The following is a 16,754-nucleotide window of genomic DNA, read 5'->3' as shown; positions in this document are numbered from 1 at the left end:
CACTTTGTGACCCCAGACCCCGCGTTTTCCCCGGGCAACCCCCATTCGTGATGTTTTTGTACTCTGTGCATATATGGAAAAAACGGCTGCTCATCGCTTTGTGCAGTAGTCTGTGAGACAGTGACCAGAACTAGATAATGCAGGCCTTCGTATCCTGTGTCCGAGCGAGTTACATTTATAACGGCGGCTAAGGCGACTCTAATCCGCGACCGCTTGAGATCGACAGCTAGCAATGATCAATTTGCTTCTTTTCTCAACGGTCAGATTCCGTAAACATCCTGGATATAATATTAATAACCGATAAGATCTCGGAATGATCGTCCACTCAAATAGCTTGCCAAGATCTAATGCCGTTTAGCCAAGTTCCGCTCCGTGAAGTCGTAGCTTAAACCAGCCAGTGACTTGGCTTGCAGCTTGCCAAGCACCTAAGCAGGCATTGATGCACAGTGAAAAACTGGCCGTATTTTACGGCAATCACTCCCTATTACGCCTGAGGTGTTACAGCATTAGATGCAGCCAAGGACTTTGGTGGGGGATTGTACCGTATCTGATGCTAAGCCTAGAAACGCGGAAGTTGGCAGATTGGCACCGAACCAAGAGATAGAGTCGAGACCGTTGAAGCTTAATGGAGATAATTAAATCAGATCAGATTCGCCACACAATGGAGTTCATACCGTCTATCACTTATGAAGCTAACAACTTAAGATTAAGGCTTCAGCCTAACCTCTTTACTAAACGCGTTGCATGCCGTACAATCCTGGCTCAGAAGTCACTTCACTATCCCACTTACTTCAGGTTAACATATTTTTAGTACTTTCTAGTAATGCACCCCTAGATAAATATTGTGATTCCATAAGGCTACCGCCAGTACCTTGTCACTGTCCCCGACACAAAACCTCAAGCAGGTGGAGTCACTGCTGGCCAAGACTATTACCAAGGCTCTATCAATGTATGTATGTTGTAGCTATCCCAACCAGCCAAGAAACAAGCTTCTGACTAATAAATACGGATGTCGTTCTGATAAGAAACTCTCTTGGCGGCCGGGTGCTGTCACTTGGCCGCATCTATCAACAGCCTACCCCAGATCAACGATGCACAAGCTCCGCCAAGTTCGCCCAGCCGCCTCTGATTACATGCATCTTGTGTTTATTCATGATCTAGTGTCTGGGCGTAATGGATCTCTTAGTGATTATCATGCATTTTCGTTTAAAAATACGACTTGGCTTGGCAGGAATAGCGGAAGCCAAGCTTTCCGCCATGACCATGTTCATATCGTAGCGATTCTTGGGTATGTGTATTGGAAACTGAATGAACTTCGGAGTTAAACTTGATGTATTCTTTTACACCGAAAACACTTGGGCGTCGAGCTATGACTTATGAACCATGTAATCTCTTTGGGTTCAATATTTGCGGTTATGGCATACTTGAAAGCTGAGAGGTACATGAGTACAGGAACGACAGAGACGAGATGTTATTCCATCAAATAAAAACAAAGAAAATTGCAATATGGAAATATGAACTTTGTCTACCGTTCCAGAACGTGAGAGGTGAATATGAGGAGCCCGCCAGTGCCAGCCAGCCAGTTTCAGCATCCACCTTGATTCCGGAAGATGCCAATGCCTATTCACTGGAGATCTGTTTTATTTTCCTCATCTTGACACATCACAATTTTTCAACGGAAGAATACGTAAACAATTCCTTTACTTACTTCAGATGACGACAGAAACTAACTCAATAACGACATATTGAGTTCGACCGCGAGTTTGACTTTTTGCTTCGTCAACTCTCCTTGTTGTGGCTTCTTGCTCAGAACGCCTTTCACCTCGCGAGGACGAAGTATTGCGCAGGGAACTTTCCTTAACAAACATCACTGCAACTTCTCCCGCAGCTACTTGTTATTCAGCAAAATGGCTTTCACAATTTACTACAAACATGGTCAGATGCGCGCGCGCTTGTGTCCTACCGCACCGTTTGTCGTTCCGCAACAGGTACGTATTTGACAATTGAAACAACCTACCTAGCGCGTCTATTCGAGAGGAACAGTAAAGTAACACGCTATAGCTATCGCAAGTCAAACGAGACCAATCGGCGCTATTTAAGACTCTTCCAAATGAGATATTGCTCGAGATCACGTCCTATATCGAGGTTGAAGACAGACTCTGTCTTGGACTCACTTGCAAATCCTTATTCTATCGTCTTTGTCAGTCTACCGACTTCCGCATTATCTCAGCCAGTGGCCATGCGTACTCTGACATACCTTATTGTTCACATATCAAGGACCTACTCAAGCGCATGAGACCCTTGACTCCCAAAGGTCAACCCAAACGGACGATGGCGCTGTGCTGCGACTGTCTTCGATATAGACCTAAACGAGTGACATACTGGAAGGAGATGATAAGCAAGAAGAATCTACGATTTCTGGATCTGTGTGCCGCCAACGATGCAGCAGAGTCTTGGTGCACAGGAGAATCCATACAGTGTCCAGGATGTTGGTTCAAGGACGAGTCAGATTACATTATGGATTGAGTTGAGACGTAATATGCGGGAGAAACTCTCAAAAATGGAGGTCAGTGATAGGATTCCGGTTGTTGTAAAGTAGTACGATGTGCTTTCTGGCAAGCCGAGTCATCGCAGGTCAAACTTGTTTATTGGAGCCTATTAGACATGGCTTTACCAGGGGCTCAAGGTTGAGCACTGGAAATTGTACTTGATGCCTTGCTTTCTAGACCCGAAGAACAAGAATCATGAACCAACTTTCTTTATGCTTTTTGGCGTGACCTTATCACGATCCACTTGCAGTCCTTTTCTGGCTGGATCTAACGTGGAAGTTGCTGACGAATCAAGAATGCACTAAACATATCAGCTTATCTACAATCATCACCAGCACGTATCTTCTCACATTAATGAAAACTATACATATAGAGAACTAATCGACTGCCCCCATCTTCCCTCGACCAGAATGCCTGCCTCGACTCGGATAGAGTCGAAGCTCGAGTTTGTCAGCGTGAGCCACCCAGACGAGGTCAAAAACCGGCACAACAAGCGCAAAATTCATCAGCATGTGATGAAAGATATAGGATTATCAAGAAGAAAGAATACGCGTAGTAGGAAGTTAAGGACCGAGCCGGACATTTCAAAGACTTTGGCACTTCACGAAACCCAGCCGGTATACACATTCTACCAACCAGATAATTGTAGGCCTGAAGTGTCGGAGTCATCAATGCAGCTTCTTGAGCCAGGTGCAGATCGGACACTCTACTCCAGGACTGACACTAGAGCTAAAATGATGGAAGCCTTTCGTAAGTAATATTTATCATGAACTATCAAACCTTACAAAAGACAGTGCTTCGGCCAAAGTCGTCCATATGCGACAAGGTCAGAGAGATGTGCTTTGCTATCGGCCTTGTCGACCAGGCTACTCTAAATCTTGCACTTGCGGAGACCGCCCTGTATAGCAATGAGTATACAGGTGATATGCATTCTGGGCGAGAAGATTCAACTGCGTTGAAGCACTACAATCTCAGTTTACATTTCACCAGCCAAAGGATACAAACATCGAATAGCGTGCCTTCTGACGAAATTTTGATCACTGTTATAGGTCTTGCCAACTATGATGTAATGTTTGAGATCAAAGCTGAAATCCCCCGCTAACTGCCTACAGATGAGCATAGGTAAAGTCGAACGATACAGCACCCACCTGGCTGGCCTAGAGACCTTGGTGCGGGGTCGCGGAGGAGTAGACAGGTTTCGTTCATCATATTTGTTATTGTCTTTAATTTGGTAGGCAATGGTTAGAACTCGACACTGATCGGAAACTAACCAAGTTGATATTCGCAGGTCAGATGTTATTGGAAGCCTATCCCTGGACCGTCCGCCGAGATTTGCAGCTCCTTCTCACCTATGGACTCAGCTTGAACAGCCCACAATCACCCATGTTCTGGCAAAAACTTTAAAGGCTTTGAGGGATTTGTCGCCAGTTCTCTCAGATTTATGTTCAGTTCTTCTATCACTGACAAGAGTTGCTAAGGCGTCTCAACACTGGGAGGAGTCGACATTCCGTTACTGTGAAACCATCCTGCATAGCTCATACTTTCTTCTCCTGGTGCCAAGGCACACACCATCAGAAGGGCCAGAGGGGCATTCTTCTAGGATATCACAAATTCACCAAGTCGTTCGTTTGGCCGCTTTGAGGTTTCTCGTCACGGCCGCTGAGCACAGTCATCACACAGTCGGCGCCATCCAGTATCGCAAACCTCAACTGTCGCACCTACTGACAGGTTATGAAATATCGTGGGATGGGTTGGAAGAACTTCAGGTCTGGGTACAAGTTATAGCGGCAGTGACCGAAGGAACTTGTGACAGAAGCTGGATGACTAAGAGGATAGCTCTTACGATTGAACGACTTGGTTTGAACTGGATCGAACTAGAAGGAATGCTGAGACAGATTGCTTGGGTTGATTCCTTTGAAGGCCAGTTCAGTAGGCTGGAAGAGGCCGTGAATAGTCAGGAGATAGCCAGGGTTGGTTAAATACCGCGAAACCGATGAGAAATCATAAGGTATCTCCGACTTTTCGGGCATTTGATTGCAGGGAAATGATTGTCCAACGTCTAGTGAAATCAAAGACCAGAGTGTCTGAACTCGTGTGATTGGTTAACCTTTTCAGAATCTCTTCGCTCTGCCCTTATGCTTACTCACAGGAAAACGCTACACGGTCCTCGGTTCGCTCGTAATCTTTATCGCTTGGAACATTTGGGTTATTCCCGTATTAGCATAAATTGATCCATTCATACTCGAGCACTGAATGGTCAGCTCGCTCTCAAACCATATCTAAGCCTCAACCAATGGAGCATATATCAAATAGAGTCGCGCCTCAATATTTAGCCTAGTAACGTTCCCCAGGTCGATTCCTTCAATTTTGTGATACCTTTCTAATATTACCTGTGGCTCATCAAAGTTTGGCAGGATTCGAAGGATTCTGCCGGGTTTTGGGTTCTTGTAAGAGCTAAAGAATATGGTTCGAGCGCGAGGGTGGCATTCCTTTGCGAAGGCACAGCTGTTCGCAATATATTCTCTCTCTATTTAACTAATGAAATCTTCTGAGTCGCTTTGAAAACGACACAAGTCCTTCCCTTTGTTAGACTTCGAGATGAAGGTCAATAGTTTCATACGCGCTCTGGCGATATTCTCTGCCAGAGCTTGTGCATACAAACAGCTCACTCCCCAACGTGTAGCGGATGATATCAAAGCAGAAGAGTAACGAATCATCCTCTGAACTTATACCTTTTGAGGATCAAAAACTAATGATCTGTAGTCTCGACAAGACACTTCAAGCTTTATACAAAATTGCCCACGACAACAGCAATAACCGGGCCTTTGGACTCCCAGGTTACAAGGCATCGCTTGATTTTGTTCTTTCTCGTTTGGGCGGCGGTAGCCATTTCGCTATCACAGTTCAGCCATTCAAGAATCATTTTTCCCAAACTCGAAAGATTGTTTTGACAGGTCCCGATGGAGAACACGTCGATGTGGTCTCACTGCAGTACAATCACGCCACTCCCCTACCCGACGGAGTAACAGCCTCTTTGGCCCTCATCCCCATAGACGATGTTCGTGGCTCAGGCTGTTTCGAAGACCAATGGAAAGACATCGACGTCAAAGGGAAGGTTGCTTTGATCAAGCGCGGGAAATGCCAGTTTGCAAACAAGCTCAAATTGGCCAAGGATAACGGTGCTTCAGCAGCCATCGTCTTCAATGATAATTCCAACCAAACGGCGGGATCCGGCTCCCTCGGAGCTGAGAACTTTGGTAAACTTGCACCTGCTGGTGTCGTCACGTACGACAAGGGAAATTCTTGGGCCGAACGTCTTAAAGCAGGGGAGAACCTAGAGGTCAATCTGACCATCGATGTCTTGACTGAAAAGCGCGAAACTTGGCAGATCATTGCAGATACCAAGGCTGGTGATTCTAATAGTGTTGTGATGCTGGGTGCTCATCTTGACTCTATTCAAGAAGGCCCTGGCATTAATGATAACGGAAGCGGTGTCGCCGCCCTACTCAGCATCGCCGAGTCAGTCAAGAAGTATAAAAACTTCAAAAACAAGCTTCGATTTGCCTTTTGGGGCGCTGAAGAGAGTGGGATGATTGGATCGACTTACTATGTCTCCAACTTGTCCAGGGATGAGGCCAGCAAGATACGATTTTACTACAACTACGACATGATTGCCTCTCCACAGCCTTACTACATCGTATATGCTGACTCCAATGCACACAAATCTGGCGCGAAATATCTCCATGAGTTTTTAACTAATAAAGGGTATCCCGCTGAGTACACGTAAATCCTTCCTCATAAAATCTATTCAATGGACTCCGCTAACACGCCACAGACCCTTTGGGGGCGTCTTCAGACTATGTGGGCTTCCTTGAACTTGGTATTCCCACATCCGGTATCTTCACAGGCGCTGGTGTTCCGCAAGATGCTTGCTATCATACTCCATGTGATGACATCAAGAACATCAACCAGGAAGCATTCCTCGTCAATGCTAAGGCTGCCGGCTACGCCGCTGCAAGTCTTGCCTTGAGTGTAGATGAGGTACCTATGCATGAAAGCTCAACTGTCAACCCTTTGAGCAAGCGCGGAGTAGCAAGAAACCTGGTTCGGTGGGCGAATGTTGCCCGAGGTGCAGAGAAGGTGCATAGCTGTGGGAGTGAGAGGAAGGTCTTTATGTGAGGCATTGGTTAACGATTGTCAAGTACTCTACACATGATGGAGGTTTGTTTCACCATATTTTCAACTTTTGAATAATGATGAAATTATTTGCTAGTATTTGCAATGCCGAGCTTCTGCTGCCTAGGATGAAGGGGATCTGAAATCTATTTACGAACCCCATGGTTTCGCATTCTTAATAGGCAAACAAATACAGCTTGGTACGAAACTTTCATGATTTCTCTTATCAATAAAATCTAAGTAGACAGAATCTTAGGCCTTCCTTCGGCATCTAAATCGAAAACATCTTCCTCAATCTTAGCCCCATTCTTCAAGGCCTCCTCAAGCCCTCCCCTCAGCATATAGGGGTCAGTTGAAAATCCCTTATGCCACTCTCGTCGTTCATATTCCTCTTCGACAGGTTTCTCACCGGTAGCCTGAATTACTTTAGCACTCTTTTCAATATTTCCCCAAACTCGGAGAATATTTTCTCCTGCGAGCAGACGGATCTGCTCATCTGTTGCGCCTCGCTGCATGAGCACCTCCATCAAACTGGGATACTTGGAAACATCTTCTAGCCCAATAGGCACGTTTGACATGCCAAAGAAATCAGCACCGATTCCAATGCAAGTCCAGCCACATACTTCTGCGATGTGGAAGATATGATCAGCGACATCGTGTATTGATGCTTGTTCGGGATGCTTCATGTTGAGGAAACGATTGAGGAACACAGCCATAACGATGCCACCATTGTGCTTGACCTGGCGAAGAACATCGTCGGGGACGTTTCGAAGATGCGGTTCAATGGCGTATGCTCCAGAATGTGAGAAGATGACTGGTGCTCGAGCAATGCTGAGAACATCCCTCATCGTCTGATGAGAAACGTGCGATAGATCAACCATCATTCCCAGCCGGTTCATCTCCTTGATTGCTACCTTTCCGAGTTTCGCAAGCCCAGAATCTGCAGTCCCAGAGGCAACGGTTGAAGCTGCCATGGCAAATGCATTGTCACAATTGTGTGTAATGGTCATATATCGCGCTCCCAGTTCGTACATCTGCCGAAGGCTTGCAATGCTGCCGCCAACCTGGTGGCCACCTTCAATGCCAATCATGCTTGCGATACGACCTGCTTTGAACGCCTTTCTAGCGCAGGCAGCAGTATCACAGTACTCCAAGTCTTTGGGGTGCTCTCGGATGAAACGTCGAGTCACGTCAATTTGTTCAAGCGTGTCTCGGACGATCCACTTTGAGGAGATTAGCAACGGTCAAACACGACGGAAGATTTAGCGAAAGAATTGCCACTCACAGAAGGATCCTCAAAGTGCTTTTGCTGTTCATCGCAGTCTACATACACGCTCCAGAATTGACCTCCGACCATGCCTTGCCTCAGCCGCTGTAAATCTGTATGGCCCAGCAATCGATTGTTAAAGTCGAAACGTTCATCGTAAATGCGGTTCTTGAGTTCAAGACGAAGCATGAACGGTAGATCATTGTGGCCGTCAATTAAACTGTGGACTGTCAGTGCAATTCTCTTAAGTAAGATCAAGAGTCAGCTTACGGCGTCGTCTTGAGGATTCGCTTGGTACGCTCTGCATAATTCGTGGGATCAATTGACTCTTGACCAGGCCATAAGAAGGTAAATGGACTCAGTAAAAGCACGATCCCAGCAGTGATGACTGGATATCGAAATCGTGACCACCAAGCTGTGGCTGAGGAATTGGCGTGCAGTACCAATGCCCCATCGCGATTGTTATTAGTTGACGTCGTTGATTGAGGAGTGTTCGCCTGCTGGCTATTTCGTCGGGGCGGCGAGGTCACAGTTGGTGACGAATCGGTCATGATCACCAAACTATGCTTGCGAAAATGGATAACTTGAGTATGAAAATCAATGGCCAATTTCTTGAACTTATACGAGTCTAGATCGGAGCAGAGTTTGCGATTGAGTCATGATTAGTTATCCTCGCTAACCACTGAACAGGTGGAGTGGTAAGCGGGCTACAATGAAATTGACACACTAGGTAACTTATTAACTACCCGATGGATGGATCAGGAAATGGAGGGACAGGCTTAAAGCAGATAATAAGAAAATAAAAAGACATCTGTTTATTTAAAGAGTGCCTTGATATGGATTAATTCACTAAACTATTGTCCTTCCTCGAAATCAGATTGATTCTTCGTCGTCGTTTTGATAGTCGTGTCGAGGTTTTATTGTCGGACGGGATGGGGACTAGCGGCATTGCGACGGGAATAGTGTCACTGTCTAAGACAAGAAGATGCCATATCAGAACAGGAATGTGTACTCGGCACCCAGGAATGGTACTCTTTTCTTCTTCTCGGATATATCTAAAGCACCCGCAATGATGGGCTCTCAGTAGTTGCTGTATCCAGGTATTGAACTTGACATTGGTTCTTGAGCATCCATCTCAATCCTTGACCCCTTCAATCAGATTCTTGATTCCCTCACCATTCATAGTTTTCTTCCACGCTTCCGGGGCTTGATTGAAGGGGGTAACGCTACTGATCAGAGACGAAACCGACACCTTTCCGGATTCAAGAAGCCCAAGAGCAATTTCGAAATCCCCAGGACCATATCGAAACGAGGTTTTCAATACCATTTCTCTCTCGCACATGGCATGAAGAGGCAAAGTCTGCATAGCTTTGCCAAGTCCAATTTGAACAAAAACACCTCCGCGTCTCAAGGTATAGATACCAAGTTGTGCTGATGATTCGACTCCGGTGCATTCCAAGACAACGTCAGCACCGTCGACAAGACCAGTCTCTTGTTTCAACCTGGCAGCTTCTTGTTCAGGTGTTGAACTCGACTGGGGCTTGAACGTTTGGCAATTGAGACCTTTTTCTGCAAACTCAAGTTTATTCGCGTTGATATCGGTGATGATAACCTGCTTGGCTCCATAGGCCCACGCTGTTGCCGCTGTGAGATAGCCCACAGCCCCCGCTCCTTGGACTATGACTCTATGGCCAGGCCGTACATCGGCGAGACGAACACCATGGACAGCGACACTCAAAGGTTCCACGAGAACAGCCTCTTCCAGGCTGATGGAGTCGGGAATCCTATATGCGAAGTCCTCTGGGATCTTGAAATATCGAGAAAGCGTTCCGTGAGTCGACGGGGGATCCGCAGCGAACTTCATCTTCTGGCAGAGATTGTATCGTCCGGATTTGCAGTATGTGCAACTCTTACACGAGAAGCCCGGTTCAATAGCCACGCGATCACCAGGCTTGAGGTTCGAAACCGCTGGGCCGACTTTGTGGATAATTCCCGAAGCTTCGTGACCCATCACTAGAGGATGCTCCTCAGATACCCTTCGTGCAAATCCGCCTTCTGTCCAGAAATGAACCTGCTACTGTCAGCGTTATATCGAAGACTGTTGGGTTGATACTCACATCGCTACCACAAACACCTGTGTATGCAATCTTCACAATTACATCATGCGGATCTTCAATATGAGGGATTGGCCTTTCACCGAAGCGAGCGTCTTCGGGGCCATGCAGAAAACATGATGGATTCTATCAACCTTTTGTCAGTCCATTATTTATCAAAAGCTAGGGCGATACTGACCGTCTCGCTCATAGTGTCAAGTTAGGTAGAAAAGGTTTGGGATCAAAAGGCTAAAGATGCAACTGTACGGATGCTGTTAAATCCATGAAATCTATGCTACAATATATATATGTATTCGACACGGCTCCTACTGTAGCCGCAGTCAGGTGATAATTCTCTTCGGGTCACTGTCCTCCGAAGGAGGGGAAGCATGACTGCATTAGCGATGTCACCTCTCCATCGTGAGCAATCAGAACAGAGAATTGATTTGTTGGGGATGACCGAGTTGTAGTAGGCCAATCCAGTACACAATCGAGATCAATAAAGAATGAGTGAAATTCATGAGACAATGAGTGCGTTCTATGACATGAAAAGGCCATTTGCATAGTTGACTTGGATATGATAATTCGATAATATCTTTAAAGAGCCATCGATAGTATATACGAAGTTTGATTTTCGTGATTGTGATGAGAAAGATAGTTTGATCAGCTATAGAGTTTCAATGGGAAAAATTAGCTTAAATACCAGTAGGCTTTTCCGCACTAGATAGTCTTTTCTTCTATATAGATTACGCAGACAGATGATAATGTGAAATCATCCTCGGACTCAACTCAGCGATCATTATTGTATGGATATTTATACTCTTGTTGAATACTGACCATCGTAAAATAAATCTATGATACTTTAGAGTCCCTTTCTTCAACTGTCTTAAGGCAACACGTAGCCTCCATCAATCAGCAGATCGCTTCCAGTCATATAAGTTGAAGCATCGCTAGCAAGGTACAAGTAAAGACCCTTGATCTCCTTGACATGTCCCTGCCTTCCAAGAACAGCCATGCGATACGCCTCATTAAGCGCCTCAGGGCTCGCACCCATCTTCGTATCAAAGAAACCAGGAGATACGATATTCACACGAGCAAACTCGCGCCATTCCCTAGCAAGAGACTTTCCAAAGTGTGTTATAAAGGCCTTGCTACCGTTATAGACTGGTTGATCAGTTGGAACGTTGACGATGTGGGCACTCATGCTGGAGGTGATGATGAAGTTGCCGAAACCCTGACGCTTGAAAATCTCACCGGCGTATTTGGCAGAGAAGACAACGCCGTCGACTACATGGTTGTCAGTAGAACCAGAGACGTTGGGACTGATCACTTACCATTCACCGACATCTGCTTCCTGTATTCTTCCAGAGTTTGTTCAAGAATTGGTTTGGAAATTGCCATGCCTATTAGATATTTCTTAGTTCCCTTAAACTCATACGTGCTCGATAGTATGGAAAATGCTCACCTGCATTTGCAACATAAACATCGATCTTGCCAAAATCATCAAGAACAGCCTTTAGGGCATCTTGAATCTGCTGTGAGTCGGATACTGAGGGAAACATTCGTGTTAGCTGCTGCTAGAGGCTCTATCCAGAGAAAGGTACCCACCATCGACCTTGTAAGCAGATGCCTTGATGCCATGTTGCTCTGAGAGTAGTCGAGCCTTTTCAATAGCAGCCTCATTCCTGAAACACAGATTAGATCAGTTTGATGACATCGATCGAAAGGAAAGTATTATGAGCAACTCACGAGTTATACCAAAGAGCAACGTTTCCGCCTGCCTCAGCGTAGCCCTCGGCTACCGAATACCCTAGACCATCGGCAGCCCCATTAACAACGAGGACCTTACCATTCAAGCGAAGCTGCTCAACCACATTGTTGGGAATATTGGGAAAGGGTTTAGGGAAACCCTCTCGCACTTTGGTGGCATCTTCGACTGACATAGACATGATGAATGAATTCTTGGTAACGAACACTTACTCAAGCACAAGGGCAATTCATATAAAAGTGAGAAGAGGGGTATTATTATATGAATGGCTACGTGCGTTCACTCGTATGCTGTATCTCTCTCAAAACCCCACATCGGAGCACTGTACACCGATGCTGGCCCCTCTCACCAACCACCGCCATTCGATCAAGAGGACGAATCCCCAGATTGCCATGATTCGATGGATAATGCTAGCTTTCCCCCATATTTTTCAGTTCTATGCGCGCCAGTCACACGGTCTTTTAGTATTGAGTATACGGATAGAAACGCAGAACCCGCCTTTCCTGATTGGGAGTTAAAGACTGTAACGACATCGCACCGGGTATCAAACCTTGTGAATGCTATAGTGTCAATACTGTTGAAATGCATTAACTACTTGGAAGGCAAAAGTATCTGCAATAACCGCTGACTGATCATCAATTTAAGGTGCACGGCAATTAGTGATAGCGGGGCAGTTCAGCTTATCATTGAACGGCTGATTGGCCAATTTCAACCAGGATCTCGTTTTTGTGGCTGTCTGACAGCAGGAAAGATATCTTTCCCCTGATGACGATGCAACCTGGCTTTCTCAACATTTCCCGAGCATCCACAATCCTCAAGCCCCAGGATTTGTAAGTGTAACAGACACCATTGGCCAAGATGTGGCTTCTTGGGCTTCAGGATGACGGCTCCTCGCTCCTCACGCGCTTCGTCCGCTTCTCAGGCGTGATACTGGTCGCGTTACTCGTCCACGCCTTCAGAAAAGGTTATCGAGTTCGCAAGAAGTTCCAGGCTCTCAAGGACCAGGGCATTGTATGTATTCCTGTCATCACCACATAACTTCGGTTTCTGATGCAAGGGGTAGCCCATTATGAAACATTCTATGATTCTCGGCCACCTTGAAGTTATTGGGAAACTCGTCTCAACACTTCCACCTGATGCTCACGGCGATTACTTGATGCTAAAGATTCAAGAGAACTGGCGAGAACTCTTCCCTCAATGCACAAAATGCCCACCTGTTGCTTACATCGATACGTGGCCCTTCACGACCCCGATGGTTATCTCTCTCAACGCAAATGTTTCGGCTCAGTTCACACAAGAACACTCATTACCCAAGGCTTATGAACAAAAGCATGTTCTTTATCCCCTCACAAAGAACCGCGATTTGGCCTCCATGGAAGGTGCGGAGTGGAAGGTCTGGCGTAAAAGACTGAGCCCAGCTTTCAGTATTCAAAATATCAATAGTCGTTTACCAGACATTCTTGAAGAGGTGGAGGACTTTGCCAATGTTCTCAAGAGCAAAGCAGGCAAAGACGGAGAATGGGGTGAGGTCTTCCCACTTGGAGATGCCACTGCCAATCTCACTCTCGATGTTATCATTCGCCTCTTTCTGTAAGTTCCACTATGTCGAAAGATTTGCCGACGTCAAGTCCTGGATACCAATAACGTCACAAAGGAACATTCGCATTCACGAGCAGTGGGGAAGAAGCTCACCTGTTTGCGCCGCCCTTCTTGACAGCATTTCTAGGCTGTACTTCTTCGTCAATCCTGCCAACTTCATCCAATACTACAATCCGTGGCGCCATTTCAAACTCTGGCAGGACTACAGAACTCTTGTCAAAAGCTTCACTCCTGCCCTTCAAGAGCGCATGAACAAGCTTCAGCAGGATCGCACAGCGAAGGGAAAGACACTAGTCGATCTAATCGTACAGGCTCTCGATGCCGAGAGAGCTGAACAGAAAGGAGTGGGACAGGACAGCAAGGACCAATCGAACATGGAGCTTGACGCTGACTTCCTGGAGATGGCCATTGGGCAGATCAATACTTTCCTCTTTGCAGGTTTTGATATCACTGCGGCAACTATTGCTTGGCTTTTCCGCCTGCTCAGCGAATATCCAAAGGTTTTGGCCAAATTGCGAGAGGAGCATGATGCAGTCCTTGGCTCGAATGCCTGGGGTGTTGCAGATGTGATAAGGGAGAACCCACAGTTGCTAAACCAGCTCCCTTACACACTAGCTGTCCTTCGTGAATCTATGCGTTATCATACCAACGTCGGTTCAATGCGTCGTGGCGAGCCCGGGTTCTTCCTCGTGGGTCCTCCGGGCTCCGATCCTGGATTTGAAGGGAAGAAGCTGCCAACTGAGGACTTCATTGTTTGGGATGGGTCATATGCAATTCACCGTGACCCTGAGATCTGGCATAGAGCCTGGGAGTTTCTTCCAGAACGTTTTCTTGTCACTGATCCGCAGGATCCCTTGTACCCCCCACCCAACGGCTGGCGTTCATTCGAGGCCGGGCCACGGGTTTGCATTGGGCAACATCTTGCCACCGTCGAGATAAAGCTGGCCATGGTACTGGTAGCGAGATGCTTCGATGTCGAGTGTGCATGGGAAGAATGGGATCGGATCAAGTAAGTCTCCTGGTTTCTCAATCACATCGCGGACTGCGTTACTGACCAAAGCCTTTCGTACAGTGGAACTACAAACTCTGAAAAGGCACGACCGACTGTCTGGGGTGATCGTTGCTATCAAGTTGGAACAGACTCGCCGCCACGAGTCAAGAATGGTATGCCTGTGCATGTCAGAACGCGTGGACTGTAGGATGAAGTCGACTTTGAGAAAAGCGATATTCACGGAGCGAGCAAAAGGCTGTTGCGCATCGTGGTCGATAGGCGCTACACCAGACTGGTGAGCATTGTCAGTTGAACACTTACCTAAGTATCTGTAGATACAGCATCCTGGACTTGGTTGTATAGGAATAACAAGTGTAACTAAGCTATACCTCAGCTCTTACATCCTTGAACTGATTCAGGATACGGCGTGGTGGCACTGCTCCTCATTTGGCTAGACCCCCCAGAGCAATATCCTTCCTGTACACCATGTCCTCGAATGACACGCAGCCGACACCCATATATGCTTTGCGACGTGCCTCTTCAAGGGTATCACCGTAAGCAGCAACCGAAAAGACACGCCCTCCCGCGGTCTTCAACAAACGGTCCTCCTTACGGGTCCCAGCATGGAAGATAACCACTCCCTCAGGTGGAGAACTCAATGTAGCAACCTTTCCAGTTTTGTAGTCCCCTGGGTATCCGCCGGATGCAATAACAACATTGCATGCAAAACCTGACTTAATTCTGATGCTGTTTTTCACTTATGCGAGTGTCTCGTTTGTACATGACAGCATGACACTCGCGAGGTCGGTGTCTTCGTGAACAAGAAGCATCGAGCTTTGAGTTTCCGGGTCGCCGAAGCGAACGTTGTACTCAATGACTTTAGGGCCCGATTTGGTGACCATGACTCCAGTGAACAGCAGGCCACAGAAAGGACGGCCTGGGAGGGCTGTTAACAGCAGAATTGAAACGAAACATGATGGGCAGCTCACCTTCTTTTGCAAGAGCATCGAATGTAGGTTTCAAGATGACTTCATCAATCTTCTGTAAGACATCTGGGGTTACCATGGGCACAGGTGAGTAAACCCCCATGCCTCCAGTGTTGGGTCCCTTGTTTCCCTCTAAAATGCGCTTGTGGTCTTGCCCAGGTGGAAGAGAAAAGAAGGTCTTGCCGTCGCTAAAGGTCAAGATGCTAATCTCGTACCCGTCCATGTACTCTTCGATTACCACTGAGGAGCCTGCTGTAGAAAATTTGCCGTCGCTCATGATGCTGCGAAGATCTTCCAGTGCTTCTTCTGGTGTTTCAGGGAGAACTACGCCCTTCCCTGCGGCGAGACCGTCTGCTTTGATGACGATACGGTGGTCTTTGTCGGTGAAAACATGGCGCACGTATGCACTAGCAGCCTCGAGGTTGTCAAAACTCCCGTGGTGGGCAGTCGGAATGCCAAACTTATTCATGAACTCCTTCGCAAAGACTTTGGAGCCTTCAAGTTCTGCGGCCTCGCGCGAAGGTGCGAAGCAAGACACGCCAACTAAAAAGAGGAGATGTCAGTTAGGGTTGATAGACAGAGGTCGATAGCTGCTCCCTGACCTTTGCGAAAGGATTCTTCGATGCCATTCACCACGTCGTCATCAGGACCGACAACTACCAAACCTATACCGATGTCCTTGGCACGCTTCGCCAAATCGTGATATTCCGAGCTGCTGGCGCCTTCAAAGGCGGAAATCCCGGCTGTGCCGTTGCTGGCTGCAACCTCATGTGTGCCAGCATTGCCAGGGAATACGAAAACATGTTTGACTGATCTGGCTCGACTCAGCTGCCAGGCCAAGGCATGCTCTCGGGCACCTTTCCCGATAACAAGCACCTGGAGGGCTCTTCCACTCATTGGTTAATGAGACGAAGTGATCTGTGTTCAAAGTAGTGCGTCACTTGAGGGTACACGAGTAGGTGGAATCAGGCTGCAGGGAGAGAAGGAAGGTGTGGGAAGGTGTAAAAGGGAGGCGCAAGGAGGAGGAGGCCGTGATGTGAAAGGGTTACACAGGGATGTGGGGGTGGTGTGAGGATGCTCAACACCTTACTTCCAGGGCCCCCTCAACGTTGACCTGTGCACACGAGGACTTATATAACTCTTACTACCTGCCTAAATGCTGACATACCAATGAAATTTCCGTTTTTAAAGAAAAAAACCTCCCAACATACAGGGTGTGTTGGGCACTGATAAGGTCTACGTTCGCAAGCATCAGCCAGGGCAGCCGTTTGCGTTAGGTCCAGTGCCAGCAATACGCAGCCTCAAGAAGTTAAAATTTAAGTATG

General features: G+C 47.0%; 8 protein-coding genes across 12 annotated transcripts; 4 read left to right on the top strand and 4 right to left on the bottom strand.

Moving 5' to 3' along the window:
* Nucleotides 1-1,907: 1,907 nt before the first annotated feature.
* FOXG_20523 (uncharacterized protein) lies at nt 1,908-2,526 on the top strand (the record flags this gene model as incomplete). The annotated part of the gene is made up of 2 exons (XM_018400806.1): nt 1,908-1,988; nt 2,062-2,526. 2 exons carry the CDS (start codon nt 1,908-1,910, stop codon nt 2,524-2,526), a joined length of 546 nt encoding a protein of 181 aa, XP_018249557.1.
* A 346-nt stretch (nt 2,527-2,872) lies between these two features.
* On the top strand, nt 2,873-4,656 carry FOXG_20522 (uncharacterized protein). Of its 2 annotated transcripts, XM_018400804.1 has the most exons (4): nt 2,873-3,299; nt 3,344-3,615; nt 3,662-3,780; nt 3,838-4,656. In XM_018400804.1, exons 1-4 carry the CDS (start codon nt 2,960-2,962, stop codon nt 4,526-4,528), a joined length of 1,422 nt encoding a protein of 473 aa, XP_018249555.1. In that variant the 5' UTR covers nt 2,873-2,959; the 3' UTR covers nt 4,529-4,656. The 2 variants fall into 2 exon arrangements, with proteins under 2 accessions (XP_018249555.1, XP_018249556.1); XM_018400805.1 differs by having other exon boundaries at nt 2,873-3,615.
* A 491-nt stretch (nt 4,657-5,147) lies between these two features.
* On the top strand, nt 5,148-6,820 carry FOXG_11382 (uncharacterized protein; the record flags this gene model as incomplete). Its single annotated transcript, XM_018390988.1, has 4 exons — nt 5,148-5,254; nt 5,313-6,246; nt 6,314-6,332; nt 6,385-6,820. 4 exons carry the CDS (start codon nt 5,148-5,150, stop codon nt 6,726-6,728), a joined length of 1,404 nt encoding a protein of 467 aa, XP_018249554.1. The 3' UTR covers nt 6,729-6,820.
* Nucleotides 6,821-6,851: 31 nt separating this feature from the next.
* On the bottom strand, nt 6,852-8,650 carry FOXG_11381 (membrane dipeptidase). Its single transcript, XM_018390987.1, has 3 exons — nt 8,263-8,650; nt 8,011-8,212; nt 6,852-7,948 (listed from the first exon to the last, which is right to left on the bottom strand). The coding sequence occupies exons 1-3, from the start codon at nt 8,541-8,543 to the stop codon at nt 6,962-6,964; spliced, it is 1,470 nt and encodes a 489-aa protein (XP_018249553.1). The 5' UTR covers nt 8,544-8,650; the 3' UTR covers nt 6,852-6,961.
* Nucleotides 8,651-8,803: 153 nt separating this feature from the next.
* FOXG_11380 (uncharacterized protein) lies at nt 8,804-10,421 on the bottom strand. The gene is made up of 3 exons (XM_018390986.1): nt 10,285-10,421; nt 10,110-10,232; nt 8,804-10,063 (listed from the first exon to the last, which is right to left on the bottom strand). Exons 1-3 carry the CDS (start codon nt 10,294-10,296, stop codon nt 9,128-9,130), a joined length of 1,071 nt encoding a protein of 356 aa, XP_018249552.1. The 5' UTR covers nt 10,297-10,421; the 3' UTR covers nt 8,804-9,127.
* Nucleotides 10,422-10,862: 441 nt separating this feature from the next.
* Nucleotides 10,863-12,127, bottom strand: FOXG_11379 (uncharacterized protein). The gene is made up of 5 exons (XM_018390985.1): nt 11,835-12,127; nt 11,694-11,770; nt 11,551-11,634; nt 11,420-11,488; nt 10,863-11,372 (listed from the first exon to the last, which is right to left on the bottom strand). The coding sequence occupies exons 1-5, from the start codon at nt 12,032-12,034 to the stop codon at nt 10,972-10,974; spliced, it is 831 nt and encodes a 276-aa protein (XP_018249551.1). The 5' UTR covers nt 12,035-12,127; the 3' UTR covers nt 10,863-10,971.
* Nucleotides 12,128-12,342: 215 nt separating this feature from the next.
* On the top strand, nt 12,343-15,250 carry FOXG_11378 (uncharacterized protein). Of its 2 annotated transcripts, XM_018390983.1 has the most exons (4): nt 12,343-12,864; nt 12,917-13,443; nt 13,508-14,461; nt 14,525-15,250. In XM_018390983.1, the coding sequence occupies exons 1-4, from the start codon at nt 12,712-12,714 to the stop codon at nt 14,649-14,651; spliced, it is 1,761 nt and encodes a 586-aa protein (XP_018249549.1). In that variant the 5' UTR covers nt 12,343-12,711; the 3' UTR covers nt 14,652-15,250. The 2 variants fall into 2 exon arrangements, with proteins under 2 accessions (XP_018249549.1, XP_018249550.1); XM_018390984.1 differs by having other exon boundaries at nt 12,343-13,443.
* Nucleotides 12,398-16,571, bottom strand: FOXG_11377 (phosphoribosylamine-glycine ligase). 3 transcript variants are annotated; one of them, XM_018390980.1, is made up of 5 exons: nt 16,032-16,407; nt 15,433-15,972; nt 14,765-15,380; nt 13,546-14,622; nt 12,398-13,483 (listed from the first exon to the last, which is right to left on the bottom strand). In XM_018390980.1, the coding sequence occupies exons 1-3, from the start codon at nt 16,324-16,326 to the stop codon at nt 15,202-15,204; spliced, it is 1,014 nt and encodes a 337-aa protein (XP_018249546.1). In that variant the 5' UTR covers nt 16,327-16,407; the 3' UTR covers nt 12,398-13,483; nt 13,546-14,622; nt 14,765-15,201. The 3 variants fall into 3 exon arrangements, with proteins under 3 accessions (XP_018249546.1, XP_018249547.1, XP_018249548.1); XM_018390981.1 differs by lacking the exons at nt 12,398-13,483; nt 13,546-14,622 and having other exon boundaries at nt 14,643-15,380; nt 16,032-16,571; XM_018390982.1 differs by lacking the exons at nt 12,398-13,483; nt 13,546-14,622 and having other exon boundaries at nt 14,710-15,972; nt 16,032-16,419.
* Nucleotides 16,572-16,754: the final 183 nt, after the last annotated feature.

Source organism: Fusarium oxysporum, chromosome 10, assembly GCF_000149955.1.
Source record: "Fusarium oxysporum f. sp. lycopersici 4287 chromosome 10, whole genome shotgun sequence".
In the NCBI taxonomy this organism is placed as follows: domain Eukaryota; kingdom Fungi; phylum Ascomycota; class Sordariomycetes; order Hypocreales; family Nectriaceae; genus Fusarium; species Fusarium oxysporum.
Note: the sequence above shows the minus strand (reverse complement) of the source record. Positions and strands in the feature narration are given on the sequence as shown.

Coding starts and splice junctions, on each gene's coding strand:
- FOXG_11378 (XM_018390983.1), top strand. CDS start 12,712: ATGTGGCTTCTTGGGCTTCAGGATGACGGCTCCTCGCTCCTCACGCGC. Junction 13,444..13,507: donor GTTATCATTCGCCTCTTTCT/GTAAGTTCCACT, acceptor AACGTCACAAAG/GAACATTCGCATTCACGAGC. Junction 14,462..14,524: donor GAAGAATGGGATCGGATCAA/GTAAGTCTCCTG, acceptor CCTTTCGTACAG/TGGAACTACAAACTCTGAAA.
- FOXG_11380 (XM_018390986.1), bottom strand. Junction 10,064..10,109: donor CAGGTGTTTGTGGTAGCGAT/GTGAGTATCAAC, acceptor TGACAGTAGCAG/GTTCATTTCTGGACAGAAGG.
- FOXG_20522 (XM_018400804.1), top strand. CDS start 2,960: ATGCCTGCCTCGACTCGGATAGAGTCGAAGCTCGAGTTTGTCAGCGTG. Junction 3,616..3,661: donor TAGGTCTTGCCAACTATGAT/GTAATGTTTGAG, acceptor AACTGCCTACAG/ATGAGCATAGGTAAAGTCGA. Junction 3,781..3,837: donor TTGTTATTGTCTTTAATTTG/GTAGGCAATGGT, acceptor TGATATTCGCAG/GTCAGATGTTATTGGAAGCC.
- FOXG_11381 (XM_018390987.1), bottom strand. CDS start 8,543: ATGACCGATTCGTCACCAACTGTGACCTCGCCGCCCCGACGAAATAGC. Junction 8,213..8,262: donor CGAATCCTCAAGACGACGCC/GTAAGCTGACTC, acceptor GACAGTCCACAG/TTTAATTGACGGCCACAATG. Junction 7,949..8,010: donor AGCACTTTGAGGATCCTTCT/GTGAGTGGCAAT, acceptor ATCTCCTCAAAG/TGGATCGTCCGAGACACGCT.
- FOXG_11379 (XM_018390985.1), bottom strand. CDS start 12,034: ATGTCTATGTCAGTCGAAGATGCCACCAAAGTGCGAGAGGGTTTCCCT. Junction 11,489..11,550: donor TGTTTATGTTGCAAATGCAG/GTGAGCATTTTC, acceptor AATATCTAATAG/GCATGGCAATTTCCAAACCA. Junction 11,373..11,419: donor GAAGCAGATGTCGGTGAATG/GTAAGTGATCAG, acceptor ACAACCATGTAG/TCGACGGCGTTGTCTTCTCT.
- FOXG_11377 (XM_018390981.1), bottom strand. CDS start 16,326: ATGAGTGGAAGAGCCCTCCAGGTGCTTGTTATCGGGAAAGGTGCCCGA. Junction 15,973..16,031: donor CGAAGAATCCTTTCGCAAAG/GTCAGGGAGCAG, acceptor TCCTCTTTTTAG/TTGGCGTGTCTTGCTTCGCA. Junction 15,381..15,432: donor CGATGCTCTTGCAAAAGAAG/GTGAGCTGCCCA, acceptor CAGCCCTCCCAG/GCCGTCCTTTCTGTGGCCTG.